Genomic DNA, 18,841 nt, shown 5'->3' on the forward strand with positions numbered 1-18,841 from the left:
TTGGATTTCTGCAATATCTGTATTATTATAAGCTCCTTCCTTATTTTTAATGCACTGATGCTCACCTTTCCTTTTTCTACTATAAAAATAATTTAATTATTGTGAATGTAGAAAATATTTTAGTAAAAGTACAAAGGATCATCTTAAAAGAATATGAATCAGTTTTAAGATCCCATGCTTTTGAAAATGAAACTTACGTTAAGAATACATTCTAAAGATTTTTTCTCTCCACAGTATACCTGTCACAATGTTGAATGTTGAGTTCATCTGATGATTGAAAGCATCAACATAATTAATGAGTCCTTTCCCCCTCCTTTCACATCCTCCCCAGGGTTGAGTACATGTGCATACAGCTGAAGGAAGTCGGCAACAGGGTGAACTTCATAAAGCGCTCCCTTCATACCCTGGACTCTCAGATCGGCCACTTGCAGGACCTGTCGGCGCTGACGGTGGACACGCTGAAGGCCCTGACCGCGCAGAGGGCGTCCGAGGCCAGCAAGGTGCACAATGAGATCACCCGCGAGCTCAGCATCTCCAAGAACCTGGGGCCTAACCAGGCGGACATCGGGTCCCAGTCCAAGTCCTCGGCGCTGGTGAAGCACAGCGTGGGGGCGCACTTTGGGCCTTCCTTCCCGCAGGGCGGAGGCAACATCGCGGACTCCTTGTTCGGCAGCCGGGCCCAGGACGCGGTCGGCCGGAGGTTCGGCCCGGACAGCGCCCTGAGCCCCGAGAGGAGGGCTGCAAACATTCCAGAGGCTGGTTCCTCGGGCAGTGCCTTAACCCAAAGTGCCGTCTCCCCCCCCGAACTCCGGCTGAAGGGCCACTCCGTTGCGGAGAGGCACGCGTCCCGTCCACAAGACTTCCAGTGCGGTGACTCGCCCAGCAGTCTGCCAAATGTACCCCCTCCAGCTGCAAAGTTTTTTGTCAGCACCCCTTCTCAGCCCAGTGGCTCAAGCCCCCGGGTGCCCTCTCCCGGAGGGCCCCAGGACGTCCTGCCTGAAAGCCCCCTTGTAGAATTTGGGGCGTTCGTCGGTAAGTACAAGGACGCTATGTGCCGTTGTCCTGCTGTTGTCACTGTGCCGGGGATGCCTAGATGTTCAGGGTCCCGTTTCATGCCTGCTTCCACTGAGAGGGGCGGGTATGTCAATCAGGCCTTTTGCCCCGACGAAGCTCGCGCCGAGACGGCCTCCGACCGCGCCGGGGAACGCGGAGCTCGGACCTCGCGGCGGGCTGTTCCCGAACCCCAGCCCGAGAACGGGGTGCAGAGAAACAGCCCCCTCCCGGGTTGTGAGCTGGCCCCTGCGGTCCGACCCACGGAGAGCAGTAGCAGCAGCAGCAGCAGCAGCAGCAGCCAGGAGAGAGAGCGCCGCACTGAGAATGGCGTCCAGCAAAAGTCCTCAGTGCACAGGCACAGTTGTAAAGGAAGGCTGAACAGGCTGTATAAGGCAGCCAGATCAACAGGTTTGACTTTGGAGAACAGGTTGCCTGGGCATGGATTACCACATTCAATTGGTGAACAAATCATGTCTGAAATCCTCTTTCACCTCTCGCCTGCTTGATTTCACACACAATCTGATGATGTTTCACGTTGTGATTTTCTGTTAATGCTATCGGCACTATGAGTTCTAATACAATGGACGAGTTTAATTGGCAAACTTATGCAGGGTGGCTTGCTTCCCAAGGGACTCCAAATATCACCTAATGCTCTGCTGCCCAACCCTGTTCCTGCAGATCTACCTTCCTGAATGTTTTCATTTCAACCATAATTTGGCACGCTCGATTCTACCAAAGACCAGATGGTCTTTGTGTACTTTGTAGGGTTGGAATGAAAACAATTGTTGATCTCCAGGAACAGGTTTGATCAGCCCTGACCTAATGCATATCAGTGTGATCACGATTAAGCCATGAATACGTTCCAAACATTCTCATCCAGTGCTTGTAGCAGTCGCAAAATAAGAGAGCCCAATCATGATATAAATGAACCTGATTATTATTTTAGATTAAATGGGACCTCTCCTCCCAAGCTACTAAAAATATGCCAGTCAGCATAAGGGAGGCAGTACTATGTTGCACTGTAAAGTGTCACCTTTACCTGGGGATGTTCACTGAATCCACAGATACACTCCAGAAATGTACAGGCTTTGGGAAGGCAAAGTGCTGGCAGTTTCCTTGACTATATTATGAGGTTAAAATGTACTCGGAGCAAAGTCCCTCTCTGCATATGTCCTCACGATGTGGCCTGGGTCAAACGATTGGGTTAATTTTCACACATGTTCAATGGCTTAAAAAGCTCAATCTAGAACCTCAAGAGCAGATATCTATGGTTCAAGAAAAAAAAACTGTTGAAGAAGCTGGATCGCTGGGATCTTTGAGAGTTCTGTGGAGAAATACAACAGCAACAACATGTTTCAATACATGGGTGAAAATCAGCTAGAAAGGTAGCTACTGATATGGCTTCAGTGCATTTTGCAGCTGCTAACCGAGTCTAACTATCACCATCAGTCTAGTATTGTAAACGGACTTCAAGTAGAAATGGAGAACACTGGGTCCACTTTATATGGTCACGCAATAAAAAACAATTATGCGCTTACTTCCTCATTATCTTCACTGATTTAATAATTTCCCTGCCCATTATGCCTGTACTACTCCAGGACGGCTCCACTAGAACATCTAATAAATTTGCTACCAACCATGTAATTAAATTAAAAAGACACTGGACGTGATGGCCAAAATAGTGTAATAAATTCAAAGTGAATTATTAAAATGTTCCTTAAACTCCTTAGATTCAGTTGTTTTGGTATCCCTCTGCACGGAATAGGTATGACTAGCTAGAGTGCTACATAGCATTTAAGAGCATAGCTACAGTAGTATGTATAAACTGTTCTCATCAAACCTCTGCTGGGCTGAAGAGAGTCGGGGAGTGCAACATATTGTTACTTTCAGTCCTTTAAAATACGCTCAAGATGTGTATATTCTTGTTTTAGGTTTCCTTGCAAATATATGTTTTCTTTTGTGGTAAAAAATTTAATAAAAATGGGTAAGAATATATTGAATGTGGAATGAGGGGTATACAGTGGAAAAGAAAGTTTGGGAAGCAAACTTGTAGCCTGTGGCCTCATTAAGACCTAACAGCAAACAATCTTTTCCCCATTTGTCTGTTCGCAGTAGCGCATGCCACTGACTGTGTCTGGTTCCTTTTGGTTGTTGTCTTTCATTGGGTGATAGGTTATGTCTCTGTCACTTGATTGACTACAAAACATTTGCAATGATGTGTTTTGGGTGGTGGAGCTATTGTGATTCCAGTGTTTCCAGACTTTTTACAGCCCCTAATCTAGGAACTGCAGTGATTTGAAGTGAAGTTTTTGCTTTTGCTAGTGTGTCTGTTTCAGACACAGCTTTTGCTGTGCACTGCTGTCTTTTGTGATCTGTCTAACGCTCGTGTGTGGCCTCCCTTTACCTCACCCTCAGGTCACAAAGAGGACTCTGAGCTTCAGAGATCATTATCGAAAGATGTGACTGCTGGAAACAAATGGCTCAGTCCATCCAAGAAGGACAAAGAAATGGTCAGTCTCTGTCTTTATGCTTCCGTTTAACAAGTATATTTTAAGCAACTGGGTCAAAATGTTAGAGGGAGATGATCAGAGATGTGGCTGGTTGTAATTGTGTTAAGAATACGGTTTATATTGAGATGGCCTGTTAAGAGTGATCATGTGCCATAGAAAGAGTGGCCATAGCATATGCAATTGACCTTTCTGGTCATCTTGTGTTTGAAACAAAGCTGCAGCATTGCATAGTAAAGAAACCACTCAAAAGGATAAATGGAACAGTCCAGAATAGGAAACAATGGCTCCCTGCACAAAGAGTAGGCAGAACTGTGGCTAAATTGCTTTTTTTGTTGTCTTTTTTTTTTTGCAACCAAGGCTCACCCTGAAGGTCATTTGAGGACAGTCAATTCATATGCAGGCTTCACTGAGTTTGATATGAACCCAGTCTCACTCCATCCCGAAACAAGTAAGCCAAGTTTGTTTCAACAGCCTTTCCCCCTGTGTGAGAAAGAGTGCGTCAAAATCAGAAATCTGTAGCGCCTCGTTTACGATCTTGGCCTTTAACTGGGTTTTGTCCGCCACGCTCGCCATTGCCGCGGATACAGCGCTGAGCAAGCGAGAGAGGAGCCGCGTCTCAGCCGAAGATATCCCCCTCCATGAGGACCTGAGGGCCGCGCATCAGCTGGTGAGTCAGTGTGCACTGGTCTCTCTGCCCCCCGTCTCAGACCCGCCAGCTTAAGCCCCAGCCGCGAATGGGGCTCAGTTCATTTTCCTGCAATGACTGTTCCAGCCCCAAACCAATAGAACAAACCCATTTCACATCGTACAAGTAAATCTCTCCATCATTGTTCGGTTTAACTTTTCGACTTCTTTTTTTTTCCCCACAATTTTATAATATACAGGAGAGGGCACAAGGCAAGTCATCGCAAGCCACCAGTCTGTGAGTATCTGGGAGCCATCTTCAAAAATCAACTTTGTGTTAATGATTCACTGGGGTTAGGTGAAACCAGTTTGTGACTTTTATTGTTGGAGAATTGCCTTTTTGAGGGTCAGGAGTGAAAGCCCTGATTAGTCTTTTCTCATGTCTGACTTCCCTGTGTGTGCAAGCAGTTCACCTGGGAGACCAGGGTTCACATTCCCCTCTCAGGAAAGGACGCCTTTTTTTCTTCTCTCAAATCAAAGAATTTCCACAAGGCAGTCCCGTGGCCCACTGCCAGTCCTATATTAGGGTTTCCATGGCGATGGAAAACATTCAGCCATTCAGCACACAGCCAGTGAAGCATTTGCCTCGATCGGGCCTCTTGATATTTTTGAATTGGAACGATTTTTGATTTCAGCTCTCTTCATGGAAGGAAAATGTTGAATTTCTCGCTTGCAGCTAGTTCAGTGACTGGGAAATGATTAATTTGGTAATTAGCAGTTAAACTGTGAGTCAGTTTTTGCTCAACCATAAACGCAACCAACCATGGAATGAATTACTGCTGCCAAAATTGGAAGATAAATAAGTAGATGTTAGTTTTTACACTGGTTGTTTTAAAAAGCTCAGTTGATAGTGATTTGTGATTCACTACGTACGTTGTTTTTCTGGGATTTTACGTTAATCATTTTATATCTCTCTCTGCAGAACCCCAGGAGAAGATGCCTTAAATGGTAGGATATCATTTCTCTGTTGAAAAAACTTCTTAGTTTACAATGCAGCTGCTTATGAACTGGAAATGGGTGTTGCCGTGGGGAATGGGTTCTCACATGCAGAGCCCTGGAGAAGGCACTCCTCTGAGCGTTTCTTGGTGACAGACCACTCTCCTACGAGCTGTTGAAAACAAACCCTAGCTTGTCAGATTTCACATCAAACGCTCACTTGCATACCTTTTGTTCCTTTTCTTCCTTTCTTTATTTTTACACCGAAGAGTGTACTTCAGTGCCATCACTGTCTGAAGGACTCATTTAAAGGTGGCTTAAGAGCTTCGGGTTTATTTGCCTAATCTCAGTAGTGCTGTTCCCAGCCTCATTACCAGTGGGTATTTACCTCATGAGAACCGTGTGGTTGATATGGCAGGACCGTGCCCTTCTGGCCTGTTCTGGTCAGGACCTCTGGGTCAGGCTTCTCCTGCCCAGGCCACACAGGACAGGAAGAGAGAGGCTGTGTCTCAACCAGTTAAAGTAACAACAGGGAATCATTTATTATTAGGATTTATAACAAGTGGTGTAATTTTTACTGTCTGTTGATTCACTTATAATAACAGCTGCAGCATGCCTGTACACGTCCAGACACGCACATCTGGGGGCCAGGAAAGACTGTGAGTCAGTTTGTGTTTTGTTTGGTTTTTCGTTTGGTTTGGTTTGGTTTTCTTGTCTATGTATCTTGATTGAAGCAGTGTAGCTACTTCTGAATTGTCTGGCAGAGTCTGCCCCCCTGGTTGCACGTTGTTCACTGTCTTCAGTGCTATGGCCAGTAGCTTCAAATGTCAGTTTGTCTGAAGTAGCTGAAACTTATTTTCTCTTGCTCCACAGCAATTGGTTCCCCTTTCAAGCCTATGGACATAAGCTATCAATATTCAGGTGAGTTAAGTTCACATATGCATAGGATCAAGGATTTGTACTCCGACTGGTTCCTTCTTGTGTCCTGTTCTTAGAAGTTCTTGGAAGTTTTATCTGTGGGGATAAACATGCCTGCAAGAATTCAAGCAGGTTCATTCATGTTGGCCTTTCTCAGACGTGTTTAAAAAACACCCTCTTATGTTCTTATGTGCCTTAGCCGTGGAGCGTAATAATCTGATGCGGCTGTCCCAGAGCATTCCATTCACCCCTGTGCCACCGAGAGGTAAGGTTCCATTGGCTCCACCCAGTCTCTTCCATCCTGCCATCCTCCCACCCTCCTCCTTTCTGATTGCTCTATCGTGCCCGCCCCCATACAGGAGAGCCAGTCACTGTGTACCGTCTGGAGGAGAGCTCCCCCAACACCATCAACAACAGCATGTCGTCCTGGGCCCAGCGGGGGCTCTGTGCCAAAATCGAGTTCCTCAGCAAGGAGGAGATGGGCGGGGGCCTGCGCCGGGCGCTCAAGGTCCTCTGCACCTGGTCCGAGTACGACATCCTCAAGCCGGGCCACCTGTACATCGTCAAGTCCTTCCTGCCGGAGGTGGTCAACACCTGGCAGACCATCTACAAAGAAGACACTGTGCTGCATCTCTGTCTCAGGGTAGGAACCCCGAGCAGCGCGCGCTAGCTGGCATCACAGCTGTGCGGGGGTTACAGACGGGCCGGGTGAAGCCCTGGTGTGCGAATGCCAGTGGCCGGGCTTGAGTGCTGTTGCCTACTGTATCCGTAATGTCCAGCGTGGAGGTCTTCCTGTTCTTCACTTGGTGCTATGACCTGATTCGTCATTCTTGGGATAGAATTTTTCTCAGCTGTGGTATAATTTGTTTCGTTCTTACAGTGCCTCGATCAATGCTTTTTCCTGGTCTTTAATCGTTACGGTACAGTAGGTGGCAGCGATCAATGAATTAGCCATGTGCTTCCTCCAGTTTCCATTATATCAATAAATTCCTCCCTTCCTTCCTCGGGTATATTTATTCACAGAGTATCCTTCCAGCGTTGTTTTTTTATTTTATTTCCACAGTTTGTCGGCCGCCACGATTCTCCGCATCGATATCATCCAAGGAAATGAACTATCAAAGCGTCAAATTTAACTTGAATGGAATCTCGGGTGCCTTTTTAAAAAAAAAATTTTTTTATTTTTTTATTGTGCCTGGGCGTGTTATTGATGTTAAGCGGTTCAGCCACTGGCAGGCGGCCACACTGATTTAACCACTCTGCCCTCCACACACGATAGCCGTATCCTCTTACCAGGGGATCAACGGCACCGCATAGCAGGGCTGCCACGGGGAGGGGAATTACGCAAGCAAGCGAAAGACACACGCTGCCAAGAACCGAAAAGGCCATTAGAGAAATTTCACTGCACTGTACCGCTGAACGGCGAAGCGCTTTGACGCGCTTTGAAGCACACTGACGTCCACTGTGAGCAGCACCTGAGCTGTGAAGGACGGGGTGTCTGTTGCTCTTTGTAATCCTGTGACTTTTTCTCCTCCCCCCCCCCTTACCCCCCAGGAAATTCAGCAGCAAAGAGCTGCTCAGAAACTGACCTTTGCCTTTAACCAAATGAGGCCGAAAACTATCCCTTATTCACCCAGGTAAATGACTGCGTCCTGTCAGCCTGCTCTCAATTTAGCCTTGCGTGTTTGCAATTTTGTGTCTCGTTCTTGCCCTGGAAGTGTACATTTCGTTTTAAAATGCAATTGAATCTAAGTTTAAACGTATATTTGTTCACGCACAGGTTTCTGGAGGTGTTTCTGTTATATTGCCACTCAGCTGGTCAGTGGTTTGCCATTGAGGAGTGCATCACCGGAGAGTTCAGGAAGTTCAACAACAACAACGGGGATGAGATTGTTCCCACAAACCTACTTGAGGAAACTATGCTGGCCTTCAGCCACTGGACATATGAGTACACTAGAGGAGAGCTTCTGGTGCTGGACTTGCAAGGTATATGATCTCAGTGTTACAGTGAGGCAAAATGACATAATCTAAATGTACTTATGTGGATTACGCTAAATGTGGAATTACTTTACTAAGTGGTAAATCGTAAGACTTGTGCATGTCAAGTAATTTCTTACTTTTTGTTTAGGTGTTGGAGAAATTTTGACAGATCCGTCTGTGATAAAAAGTGGTGAAAAGGGGTGAGTTCCATGAGAATTTTCACTGCTCTCCAGAGAGAATCCTAGCAGTGCAGTATGCTGTCAATTCTTTGTTAGTTTGCCCACTTATTCAGGAACATGTTCTTATATTTCGTCTAACTGAATGAAATTGAAATACGTCAGAAAACGTGGGACAGTATTTTATTGGAGCAGTACAGTATTGCACTAGAAACTGTAAACGTGTCCTTCTGCTGCAGATCATATGACATGATTTTTGGGCCAGCGAACCTGGGAGATGATGCAATACGGAACTTCCGCGCTAAACACCACTGCAATTCCTGCTGCCGAAAACTCAAACTTCCAGGTGCGTAGTTCTGCTGGCGTTCAGTCTTATTCTTCCATTGTTTGCGGGGCTTTATTCAGGATGGAGCTGCAGCATAATGGTTAGAGAAGCTGGCTGGCTACTCCAAGGCTGCAGCTTTGCTTTGTAGGTGGGGCACTGCCAATGCACCCTGGATCCAAGATACCCATCCTGAATTGCTTCAGTAAATATCCAGCTGTATAAATGGATTGTATGCAATAAAAATGCAAGCTGTGCTGTGTAAGTTGTTCTGGACAAGTATCTGCTAAATGCCTACAATTGTAAACTGTAAAATGCTTTATCTGTTCTTATGGGGGCACACGCATGTGGCCCGTGGTATTTGATGTCGTTTTATCATGCTTTATGTTTTAGATTGACTAATGCAGAACAGCAAACTGATATGGCCATAGATCAGTGAGAACCGTGTGTCATTGGCCTAAAGATGCGCACGCAGCTGTAGTTACGAACTGTAGTAGTTCTAAAGAAATTGAAGTTAGTCAAGTTTTTTGTTTCTGGGGGATCATTTCTATCGAATCCTGGAACTGGGAGCCTCTCTCGGCCACGTTTTATAGAAACACGTGTGTTCTTTTTCAAACTCCTCAGATCTGAAGCGCAACGATTACACACCCGACAAAGTGACACTACCCCAAGACGAACCGCCAGAGGATTCCGTTCAGCCAGGAAGCGGTGCCAAAGAACAAAGGCATTCTATGCGTCTGATGCTGTGAGACCCCCCCCCGTGTCCAGGGTGTAAGGGGGGAGATGAGGCAGCACTTTCGTATCCACTGTAAAATCATCTCACTTCCCATCAAGGCCATTTATGTGGACTGTGGGGGGAGGGGGTGGGGTTCTTCCTTCTTTAGCCTGTTCATTTTGTCATGCAACTTCTGAACTGCATGATGGAATAGGAAGCGTAGGACACTGAGCTCAGCCTCTCAGACTTCGCAAGGAAGTTATGTGTAACCTTTTTTTTTAAAAATGGAAAACTGTTGTTGCCTGCAAATAAGAAGTGAGAAGGTGCAATTATTGAGAACCATAGCAATTTTAGAATATATAAATGGGGGAAAACAACTTTTAAGGCTTTTTTTTAAACAGGTTTATATGTTGATATTAGTATCCACAGTGGCTATCAACTTGTACAATCTCATTGTATAGAGGGGTATAGTATTTATTATTATGAATTATGAAAGTTGCCTTGTATAAAATAAGCAATTTTAAGTGCATTGTCTACATTTTTGTCATGGCAGGTTTGTAAGGGAGACCTGTTCCGATTCAAACTGCATTTACTGAATTTATCTAGGGCAGAATGTAATCCATTTTTTATATAAATGTAAAAACACCATGTAGAAATATCTGTATTATGGCATTTGTGGTACATCCTTTATTAATAAATACATATGGATTGAAAATCTTGTAAAATATGGGCAGATTGCAATGCAACTTTTACAGTACAATATATGTAATTTTAATGTGTTGAACTCTTTATCTGAAACTGTGTCCACCAAAAATTAATAGAAGAGTTTTTAATGTTACAGAGGTACTATTGTCTTTTTGTCATTCAAGTATTGTATGAGCAAATTTTAATCTAGTGTATCTTATAGATACAGTTATCTGGCACGAGCTAAATAGATTAAAATTATAGTTATTTTATGCTGGGGGAATTGTGGAACATATTAAGGGTATAATACTGTATACATTTTGTACTGTATATCATTTAATCTAATAAAATATAAAATGTATAAGCTCTGCTCTAGTCTTTGTCTTTTTGAGGCAAGCTGAAGGCATTTGTGCGCTCCTTTTCTCTGGTGGTTCTTTATGTAAAGACACTGGGGAGCAGTTGGGTAAGTGCTGTGTGCGGTCTACAGCAGGAGTGATTATTTTGGGAAGATGGCTGACCTCTCGTGGATTGACGTCAGGCCTGCCGGGGTCCCTCAGCAGAGGGCAAGGGAGCGGTCTGATACCACGGTGATATGTGCCAGCCGGAGTGGGGGTCTCTACTGTCTGGTGGCCCTCTAGCTTCCTGTAGATTTGTATGTGTTTACGGTCCGGCTTGTATAGTTTATGACTAAAGTTTTTTTTTTTTATTACTTTTTAAGTAAATTCTATTTTATACTTATACTTTTATACAGGGTGTCATTTCTTTATTTGAGTTATATGTACAGTACACATACACCTTTATATGACTGATGTTTTAGAGTATGAACTGACACCATATAACTAGGAAATGTGTGCGGGACATGCTCCTAATGTCAGTGGGGCAGTCCACTTCCCCTCGCTGTGCTATTTGTCTGGAGGAGGGCTTCACATTCCATCAGAGGCAAGCCACTGCCATCGGCAGAACATAAGAATGTGCTCTGTGTTCCACTGTCAGCGTAAGTCTGTCAGAGTATGTTGTCTAACTGGAATGGTAACTAGTTTAGCATTTGGTCATGGGGAGGAAGAATTGTGATACATATCTTTACGTGGTACATGTAGAAAGCTGAAGCTTTGAGTATAACAACTATGTAATGCATAATAGCATGTCAATATTGAACAGTCACTTGAATAATGTCTTTTGCCAGATCTAACTTCTGCAAATCATTTGTATTTACCGGTATTCATTTGATCTGAATGAATTAAAATGCCATGGTCACCAGTTTTTTTTTTTTTTTTGAATACCTGCATGTTTACCTTTGGAGACATACCTTTCAACTTCAGTGAATCATAATCACTTGAAACGTGTCTGGAATGAAGACATTGGGCCTCATGCACGAAACATGTATGATCGCATTTGATTGTAAACTGTGTTTAAGAACATTTCCAGGAACATTTAGGAAATTCATCATTTTTTTCTTATCTGTATTTGTTCATGGCTGTTTCCTTGCTAACTGCAAGAACAGGATTGTGCATAAAATATACAAACATCATTTATCATCTCATACACCTGGGATATGCACAAAACAAAGGTCTGCGCATGTGCCATGAATCCCATATTGGTTTTTCATGGTAACATTTTTAAGAACAAAAGTAAGAATAATATAGAAATGTTTTACGAATGAGGCCCATTGTCTTAAGTAATTTGCTACGGTATGGCTAGGGTGAGTATCTGGACAGAGAACCACACCTCTAAAATGTTTTTTGTACTGGCACAGTAGTAGTACATTGAGGGTGTATTTGTTCATTTCAGGTTGGAAACTGCAGCACACAAAAACCATTGTGTGTATGTGTACAAATACAAAAGTAAAAACTGAACAGCCTTAAGTTAAAACAAGACCAGGTCAAAACCTAGTATATGGCTAGGACCTAACACACTTCATTCGGCCGACCAATGGTGTAACTTCATCACTCAGTCACAGACGTTCATGTTTGTAGGGCTGCCCCTGCTGTTGCGGACCAGCCAAAGGAGAAGAAAAAGAAGCTCTCTATATACAGTGATAAGGCTATCTTTAAAGATGATCCTGCCTACAGGGCAAAATGGTTCACCCAGGTAATTTCAAATCAATACATATCTAGTGCAATTTCAACTTCCGAACTATTTTAAACATTGTGTGCAAAACAATTCACAAAGACGGCACGTTTTCAAAACGGCTGTAGGCCTACCAGACAAGATGCTCTCGTCTACAAAAAAAAAGGAAGGAATCACAAATTTTTAAAATGGATTTAACTTTACAGTGAATGCAGTGGTATTAAAGTAATAGTAAATAATTAATTAAATCAATTTCGGTGCATTCTTCTAGGCCTGACATGAGAGCTGACAGGCTGTAATTAGCCTACTCTGATCTGCATGGACACCACTAGCAAAGGTAAGCTGCTGAATCAAAATGTTCAGACAGTGATTTATTCAAAGGATGAAACTGCTGTCATTTCATGGAATCCGGCACATTTAGATGATGTTATCATATAGTATACTGCATCTATGCAGCAAAGTGGGACTTAAAAAATTCTCTATAAAATTGTATTAGCATCGTGTGCGTTAAGCATCACTTGCAAGTGCTACCATGTTTAGCTTAAAATGATTAGAGTGACCCCTAGTGGTTGAATGAACACGACGAGCTTTCTTTGTATACTCATTTACGAAATATCGAATCAAACCTATGTTCTTCAGTGACTTCAATGTATGTGGCTTTACTTGTACCAGAGTGCGTCGAAGTAGCTGTAATACATCAAGTACTATCACCTCACACAATAAATTATTATATTTATTACTTGGAGTATATTACTGGAATTTGTTTTTAGTAAATAGGAGTTATATTTGGATGAGTCTAGATTAAGAGCGCTCCACAGTGCGCACGACATACAAGATATAACATTGCTTTAATGTGGGAATGACCACGTTTAGCACGTTAGATTTGTAATGTTCAAGTCGCATTTATATGGTCGGGTATAATCATAATTTGCATAATTTCACTGAAATTTGATAACCATATTCGCTCATCATTTCAAGACAATGTAACTCCCGAAAACTGGCGATCTGGGAAAAATACATAAATAAATATGAATTCTATTCACATAGCCTTTCTAAGGTTATTGGAAATCGTTATTACTTAAATAAGACTACAAATGTATTATTTCATGAAAGAAGAAAGATTAACAGGAAAGATGAGCATCAGGGAGTGAAATGTCTGCTGTTGTCTTATTTTAAATGGACTGGCTTATATCCCTGAAGTACAGTAAATGCATCATCAGGCTGTTAATGAAATGGTGTCACTGTTGACATGTTGCTAAGACACAGTAGTTAAGAAGCTATCTCTCCTATATAAGTGCACACACATACACAAAACCCTTGTTGCAGCAAACCTCAGGGAGCAGAAGAAACAGAATCGTATGTCAGAATTATATATTACTTGGACACTGAGCCTGTGCCACCAAAAACATCAAAGCAAAGGTTTTTTTTTCAGTTGAAAATCTTCTCTGATCTGTTTGTTATGCTTTCTTATACAATGTATTTTTGTAACTCCTTACAGAATTTTACTGTCAGGATACAGTTGTAGTTTTTTTTTTTTTTTTTTTTTGATGCAATCACTGGGAAGGAAGCTTTGTTAGATGACCCATCCCCTCCTTCCATTGTACCTGGAATTCTTCCTCGGACTAACAGCAGTACCTGGCTCACCTCTTGCAGGTTATCTGTTTTGAGTTGTGACTGCAACATTTTTGGGTGGGTTTTTTTGCAAAGTTAAAGCCTTCCAGAAAGCATTTGCAAAAGATCGTGCTTGCTGGGAAGAGTTTCAATTTTTGTGGAAAGTTGATGGCTACAGACAACTCAGTCTTCTGTAGTTTAGAAAGATGACATGGCTATAGACACATGGGCGGTGGCCATCACTGAGAGCCAGTGGGCTCCGGAGGAGTGTCCCCAGGGACGGCCAGTGAGCGTGACTTCTGACCGGGACAGCATCTGTGCGCCAAACCTCTTCAGGTCCTGGAAAGCGAGGAAACTTACCAGGAGCAAATCTGGGCCAGTAGGCCCGCACCATAGGCAGCCAGCGAAAGAGTTATTCGAGGAGCTACTGGGAAAAAGAGTGATCGAAGAGTTGTGCGCGAAGGTTAAAGGCAACTCCTCATGTGGCCTGGATGGAGAAACGCAGGTGGTTCAGGGTTCGGACCTCCTGGCCTGGACAGCAGTGGCCCTGCAGGGTGGAATCATTCCTGGAGATGGAAGCAGAAGAGCTGCAGGCATGGTCGCCACAGTGGAGAAATGGCAACACAGATTTCAGAAGAGCCTTTCACAGAGTGCCCTGCTGAATATGAACGTATGCAAGGAGAACACAGAGGACCAATGGGATGCCTTCTACAATCTCCAAGGAAACATCTCCAGGAATTTCCGGACACTATACACTCCGGGGCGTCCACTGTGTGTGAAAAAATATGCCTTGTCATACAAAGGCCACCCAGCCAAATGCCACATGAAAATGGCTCTCCTCTGTGAGGTGGAATCTGGGTATGTTTGCAATTTCTTCCTGTATTCCCCAGAGGTGCTTCAGAAGGGCTCCAAGTCACCAGTAATGGAGCAAGTCCTTCATCGGCTTTTGAGGCCCTACTACAACAAGGGCTACAATGTACAGCTAGACTCCTCTGCCCACATGGAGGGGAGACTAAGCCAGGTGTTTTCAGGTCTGGGAGTACACCTTCAGTTTGTAAACCTGTGGCCAGGAGAGGATGACACAGTTAAGCCGTTCTCTTCTCCCCCATCTCCCACTGGCTTTCCTTGCGTGAAGCAAGGGGATTCTGGGACTGAGGATGACTCTACAGCTTTCCTAAGAGCCCACCTCCATGGCTGGGTCGGCCCAATCCTCCTACCCTGGGCATCGGACAAAGGGGAACATCAGTCAACGGTGTTCCTGCAGGGCTTCTGGCTGGTGGTGCACCTAGGCTGCATCGACGCGTTTGTGCTGTATTCGCTACGGTCGCGGGCACCAAGCAGCCGTATCAACCTGTGTGACTTCACTTACGGCTTAGCCACGGAGCTGGCTGTGGAATACCTGCCGTCCACTCCGCTAACAACACCTTCACTCGCCAGCCTGTCCAGCCAGACCAATGGCCAAAACAATGGTCCATCAAGGTTTGTTTTACAATCGCTTTTTAATATCAGTAGTGTTAACTGACAATCAGATGCATTCCCAAAATCTGTGAAAACTCAAACAGCTTCTTTTAAAATGCTTTTTATAACAGCTAAGATTATGATATTTTTCTTTCTCCTGACTGACATATTTTCTGATCTGATTTAGTTCACAGCATGAAATTTAAAATCTGGACCCTCCTTGACATTATCATTTAACGTTTTTTGAGTGCATAAGAAACAAATAATCTTTCATTTTTGGATGAAATTTGGATGAAATTGAATTGTTGTATGCGTATGTCCTGCAGTGTTGAGTGCTAAATGTGATATTAGCAGTGTTTCTCTAATCAGGGAGGAGAACTCCAGCAGGCGTACGAGTATGGTCCAGTGCCCAGGCCTCTGTGGCCTGGTGAACTGTGGGAACACCTGCTACATGAACGCAGTTCTGCAGTGCCTCCTTGGGACAGTGCCCCTGGTTGAGCACTTCCTGGATAGACGAAACAGGAGCAACATATCCAGGTGAGCCACTGCTTTATTTGTGAAATCCTTCATTTTGTCCTTCATTTTGTTCTTTGCTCTTTTTAACTCCATTCTGATAGAGAGGAGTTCAGACTACTGCTTTCTGTACTGTACCCCACTGTACTGTTATGACTAAATCCTGTTTTTCCCTGCTCTCCCCCTTCCTCAGCCTCCAGAGTCAGGCGGTTGCTGGTCCTTTCCTACGGCTGGTGGAGGAGGTGTGGCTGGTCAAACGGGACAGTTGGACCCCATCGGAAATGAGGGACGTGGTGTGCACCCTCCACCCACAGTTCGACAACAGCTGTCAGCAGGACGCCCAGGAGCTGCTGCTCTTCCTCCTAAACGCCCTCCACGACGACCTCAAAAAGGTATGCAATACCATCACAGGGCTGCACCTCATTCTACTGCATTTCCTGTTAAATTAGGATTTTGTCTGTGGTTGCCATTCCTAATAAAGCCAATCTGCAATGTGCAAAGAAGAGTTACAGTCATATTTTGCTGCTTCTTCAAGCCATTGCATATACGATAGTTTAAAAATGTCAGTGCTTGCTCTGAAGAGAGCCTGCATCTGTGACTGTTTCCAACACACAGAGGGAGGACAAACAAGAGGGCGATAACTCCCCCGACCTGCCCGGTGAGTCCTCCATCATCACGCGACTGTTCGAGGGCCAGCTCAGCTACGTCACGCTCTGCATGGACTGCAGCCACCAGATCCAGCGGAACCAGGTCTCCACTATGCTGTCCCTGCCCGTCCCCAACCACGTCATCAAGTGCTCACTCCAGGTGAGCGTGCTCTGAACACCAGGAGCCCGTCGGTACACAAGGCATTAGCAGGCAGTTAGCCTCTGTCGCAGTGTGGGTTACCACGCAGCTCAGCAATCAAGTATCAGGTGCTGGACAAAGCACGAGAATTAGATGTGCGTAGTTCTTTGTTTGATGTTCTGTTTATGACTTCAGTTGGGACCTGTCGTTCATGCCAGAAAAAAACAACAATCAAATTTATTTTAGTGAAAAGATGAGAATTTAGAGTCATCTCATTTTTGCCTCAGGTGGGAAAATCTGAAACCCTGCTGTAACTCTTGAACAGAGCGAGAGGGCCAGACAATAACAGCAACGTATCACGAGCCATTTTAAATTTACGTTCAAGAGTCGGTTGTGCATGGAAACAAAGAATACAATCTGGACAAGGTCAAAAATATAAAGGATCTCCAATAGGCATGTGGTACATCACAGTTTTAAAAATCTTTTCACTCTACACACCTTGGCACTTTTCATTAAATAAAAGAACCAAAGTGTTTACACTGGTCGGCTCCCCCAAACCACCACCAATGTGCCACACCCATCTGAGAGAAGCGTGGCAGTCAACAGTTGATGTGGAGAGGGAGGCATTTTAAGCCAGTCATACTGTGGGCAGATTAGCATATACCATTTTGTTATATGTGTGACTCATTTCAAGTGGCACACACTAGTCCGTACAGCAGTGGTAGAGGGCAGGTTTGTTTCATGTGAGGATGAATGTTTTTCGCAGGACTGCCTGGCTCTCTTCTTCCAGCAGAGCACTCTGACGCACAGCGAGCGTATGCTGTGCCCTGAGTGTGGACTGAGGCAGGACACTGCAGTGCAGACCACTCTGGTCAAGCCCCCTGAGATACTGGTGCTGCATCTCAAGCGGTTAGTGTCATTTCGCCCCGTCATCCGCCCAAGCCACGTATTCGTACTGCCCCGCACCACAGCTGCATGTCAGCACCGTCACCGCAATCCGCTCCATCTGTCTGCCTCTACACCTCCGCTTTGTCTGGGATTTTCACATTTCTGCTGCATCACACACAGCAGTCTGTAACCACAGTGCAGGGCACCGCAGATGTCTGTCTGTCTGTCTGTCTTTTTGTTTGCCTGGCCGTCTCCGCACTGGTGAAATGTTTCCAAGCTCCCTGTGTCTTTCTCTGGGCTTGACTGCGACCCAATCTTTGAAAAAAAGAAGACACCAGACTTCCTGACTACAGCATTTTTATTTTCACTTGCTCCTCAGAAGCAAGCAACAAACTGCTGAATGTTTAGCAACACTTATACTAATGCATTTTCGGCCATTTGGTGGATGAACAGTTCATCCAGGTTGAAAATACTTTATATAAAAGTGCATCTGAATCAATGACAAATAAATTGACAGAAAAATGTCAAATGTGCAGTTTCGAATGCCGAGGAAATCACAAGAAGAAGCTGAAAACCAACGTGGTCTTCCCTCTGGAGAACCTGGACCTGAGCCCATTTTCACCCAGCCCATCCCCCCGACACAGCAAATACTCCCTGTATGCCGTGGTGGTAAGTTCAAGCACCTGATGTAAATGGTAAATGGTAAATGGACTGCATTTATATAAAATAGCACTCAACCCGAGCGCTAACTAAAAAATAATTCCTTTAAGTCCTTGTTGTACCGTACCTTCCAACTAACAGAACCACACAGGCAACCTGGACATGGGGCACTACACGGCATACCTCCACAATGCCCACACCCGCAGCTGGCACAAGTTCGACGATGCCTCGGTGAGCGACATTCAGGACCATCTCGTCCAGTCGCTGGGCGCCTACATCCTACTGTACACCTGTGAGAAGTTCCGTCGCCCTCGTATCCTGGGTGTGTGATTCGGCCTCTCCAGCTTATCCGCGAGACATGGGCTCCAACAGTCCTACAATAGAATACTCACATTGTGACCGGGTCAGCTGACCTAATAGACAGTGGGGAAATTTCTACATTACCTAGTCTGTAAATTTGATATATATACACTTAATGATGTAAGATATAAGTATATATTTGTGCACACACACACGTTTAATATATAAGTATATGTTAAAGAATCTGCCTGTTATGTCATAAACTAATAATAGTATTGTGGTGTTTCCACAGATGTGTGGAAAGCACAGCTGGATAGTTCAGTTTTCCATGTGTGGGTACAGTCTGATGTAAAAAGTTATTGTGTGTGGGATGGATCTTGCTGCCCCCCCTCCCCCAATCCTCCCACCGCCATCCCTACCCTTTCCTGAATGTTGACATCATAGGCACACATGCTGGCTTTAGGGAGTCAGGAAGTGTAGGTGGTTGGGTGTGGTGTTCATTTAATTTTAGAGATACTAAACAACATACTACAGTCTTCAACTTTCTGTGGATTTACAGTGCAATACTGCAGAGGATCCATTG

General features: G+C 44.5%; 2 protein-coding genes across 4 annotated transcripts in view; both read left to right on the forward strand.

Moving 5' to 3' along the window:
- trpm7 (transient receptor potential cation channel, subfamily M, member 7) overlaps positions 1 to 10,341 on the forward strand; it is a 42,756-nt gene extending 32,415 nt beyond the window's left edge. For 2 of the 3 annotated variants that reach the window (XM_064336525.1, XM_064336524.1), the window contains exons 26-40: positions 332 to 1,032; positions 3,469 to 3,563; positions 3,921 to 4,011; positions 4,151 to 4,230; positions 4,448 to 4,485; positions 5,170 to 5,195; positions 5,789 to 5,842; positions 6,057 to 6,104; positions 6,301 to 6,366; positions 6,461 to 6,744; positions 7,653 to 7,735; positions 7,879 to 8,084; positions 8,227 to 8,278; positions 8,494 to 8,600; positions 9,201 to 10,341. In XM_064336525.1, the coding sequence (XP_064192595.1) occupies positions 332 to 1,032; positions 3,469 to 3,563; positions 3,921 to 4,011; positions 4,151 to 4,230; positions 4,448 to 4,485; positions 5,170 to 5,195; positions 5,789 to 5,842; positions 6,057 to 6,104; positions 6,301 to 6,366; positions 6,461 to 6,744; positions 7,653 to 7,735; positions 7,879 to 8,084; positions 8,227 to 8,278; positions 8,494 to 8,600; positions 9,201 to 9,325 (2,056 nt within the window). In that variant the 3' untranslated portion in view covers positions 9,326 to 10,341. The remainder of the gene's footprint in view (positions 1 to 331; positions 1,033 to 3,468; positions 3,564 to 3,920; positions 4,012 to 4,150; positions 4,231 to 4,447; positions 4,486 to 5,169; positions 5,196 to 5,788; positions 5,843 to 6,056; positions 6,105 to 6,300; positions 6,367 to 6,460; positions 6,745 to 7,652; positions 7,736 to 7,878; positions 8,085 to 8,226; positions 8,279 to 8,493; positions 8,601 to 9,200) is intronic. The other variant, XM_064336526.1, reaches the window with a different exon arrangement.
- A 2,894-nt stretch (positions 10,342 to 13,235) lies between these two features.
- Positions 13,236 to 18,769, forward strand: LOC135255404 (uncharacterized). The gene is made up of 7 exons (XM_064336532.1): positions 13,236 to 15,132; positions 15,481 to 15,648; positions 15,818 to 16,016; positions 16,240 to 16,431; positions 17,177 to 17,319; positions 17,835 to 17,967; positions 18,100 to 18,769. The coding sequence occupies exons 1-7, from the start codon at positions 13,865 to 13,867 to the stop codon at positions 18,286 to 18,288; spliced, it is 2,292 nt and encodes a 763-aa protein (XP_064192602.1). The 5' UTR covers positions 13,236 to 13,864; the 3' UTR covers positions 18,289 to 18,769.
- The last annotated feature ends 72 nt before the right edge of the window (positions 18,770 to 18,841 follow it).

This window comes from Anguilla rostrata, chromosome 5 (assembly GCF_018555375.3).
Source record: "Anguilla rostrata isolate EN2019 chromosome 5, ASM1855537v3, whole genome shotgun sequence".
NCBI classification, from domain to species: Eukaryota; Metazoa; Chordata; class Actinopteri; order Anguilliformes; family Anguillidae; genus Anguilla; species Anguilla rostrata.